This window comes from Cyprinodon variegatus, unplaced genomic scaffold (genome assembly GCF_000732505.1).
Source record: "Cyprinodon variegatus isolate N-32 unplaced genomic scaffold, C_variegatus-1.0 Scaffold248, whole genome shotgun sequence".
Classification (NCBI taxonomy): domain Eukaryota; kingdom Metazoa; phylum Chordata; class Actinopteri; order Cyprinodontiformes; family Cyprinodontidae; genus Cyprinodon; species Cyprinodon variegatus.
The window spans coordinates 11,566-12,909 of record NW_015150701.1 but is presented as its reverse complement, the minus strand read 5'-3'; the positions used below and the strand labels follow the sequence as shown (position 1 = coordinate 12,909).

The window sequence follows — 1,344 nt, the reverse complement described above, 5'->3', positions numbered from 1 at the left end:
GTTGGCACTCTCAAAAATTAATAAAGCAGAGCAACACATCTGCTTTAATTAAAAGCAACATTCAGGATAGTCGAAAGTCATTCCCTCGACTCTGTTTCAGGTCATCAAGAATAATCTAACCGGTGTATGGATCGCCAGCTCAAGCTGGATTGTCCACAATCGACTAATATCCCTCCCCAATATCAAAAATGTTGGCACAATCATAGGGTTTATGGACAACTTGGATACTCTGGATTCATTAATGAACTATACTAAAACACTCTTCACAAAAATAAGTCAGCAAAGGGAAAAAATGCCTGCTTCAGTACAAAAGTCTGGTGATCCTGACAACCCTTGTCCACAGTGCTGGAATCTTTCGCCTGATAACATCACTTTGGTAGATAACCGAGGAGTGGACAGACTGGGCTTTGCTGTGTATTCTGCTGTCTACAGTGCAGCACAAGCACTGCATACGTTGCTTCAGTGTGATTCAGGTGTTTGTAAATTGGGAGAAAACACAAAAATCTATCCCTAGAAGGTAATGTTTGTTAAAAGACCTAGAGCTGGCAAAGCAAATATTACACCTGAGTTTATTTGTTTTTTTATAAACATTTGATTCTTTTCTTGTTTTCAGCTTTTGGAGGTTCTGAGGAATACTTCCGTAAACATAAGTGGCACAATATTAAAGTTCAACGAAAATGGTAACCCGAATTTAGGGTACAGTGTTATACAATGGAACTGGAATAACACAGAGTTTAACTTCAAAACTGTGGGAACGTATAAGCAAAACCAATTAGACATAAACGAAAGCCTCTTTGAATGGCACACTAACGACTCAACGGTAATTTTTTCTTTTTTTTTTCTTTTTAAATACAAATGATGTTTTTTTTTTATTCAAAAACCTTTCCAGGTTCCTCTGTCAACCTGCTCGGCGCAGTGTGAAGATGGCCAAGTTCGCAGGGTCAAAGGTTTCCATTCCTGCTGCTATGACTGTATTGACTGTTTACCTGGTACTTATCAAGCAAATAAAGGTAATACAGCAGTCCATGCTTCCTCTATCTAAATGAGTATGTCAAAATAAGATTAGACACAGTATGAACACTGAGAAATTAGCATTTCTACAGGATTCCGTAAAAATTCCAAAAAATATCCACTGGACTTGGTTTCAAGATTTGAAGACGTTTCGCCACCTCTCCAGGAAGCTTTCTCAATTCACCAAATATTTTTTGAATTTTTACGGAATGACTATGACCTGGATGACTGAGAACCTTCATCAGCATTTCTACAGGATTCCGTAAAAATTCCAAAAAATATCCACTGGACTTGGTTTCAAGATTTGAAGACGTTTCGCCACCTCTCCAGGAA

General features: G+C 38.1%; 1 protein-coding gene across 1 annotated transcript in view; it reads left to right on the top strand.

The window, feature by feature from the left end:
* The window catches only part of LOC107089322 (taste receptor type 1 member 3-like), an 8,955-nt gene that overhangs the window by 5,215 nt on the left and 2,396 nt on the right, over window positions 1–1,344 (top strand). The window contains 3 exon segments of the mRNA XM_015382048.1: window positions 71–517; window positions 614–820; window positions 890–1,010. Of these exon segments, the coding sequence (XP_015237534.1) occupies window positions 71–517; window positions 614–820; window positions 890–1,010 (775 nt within the window).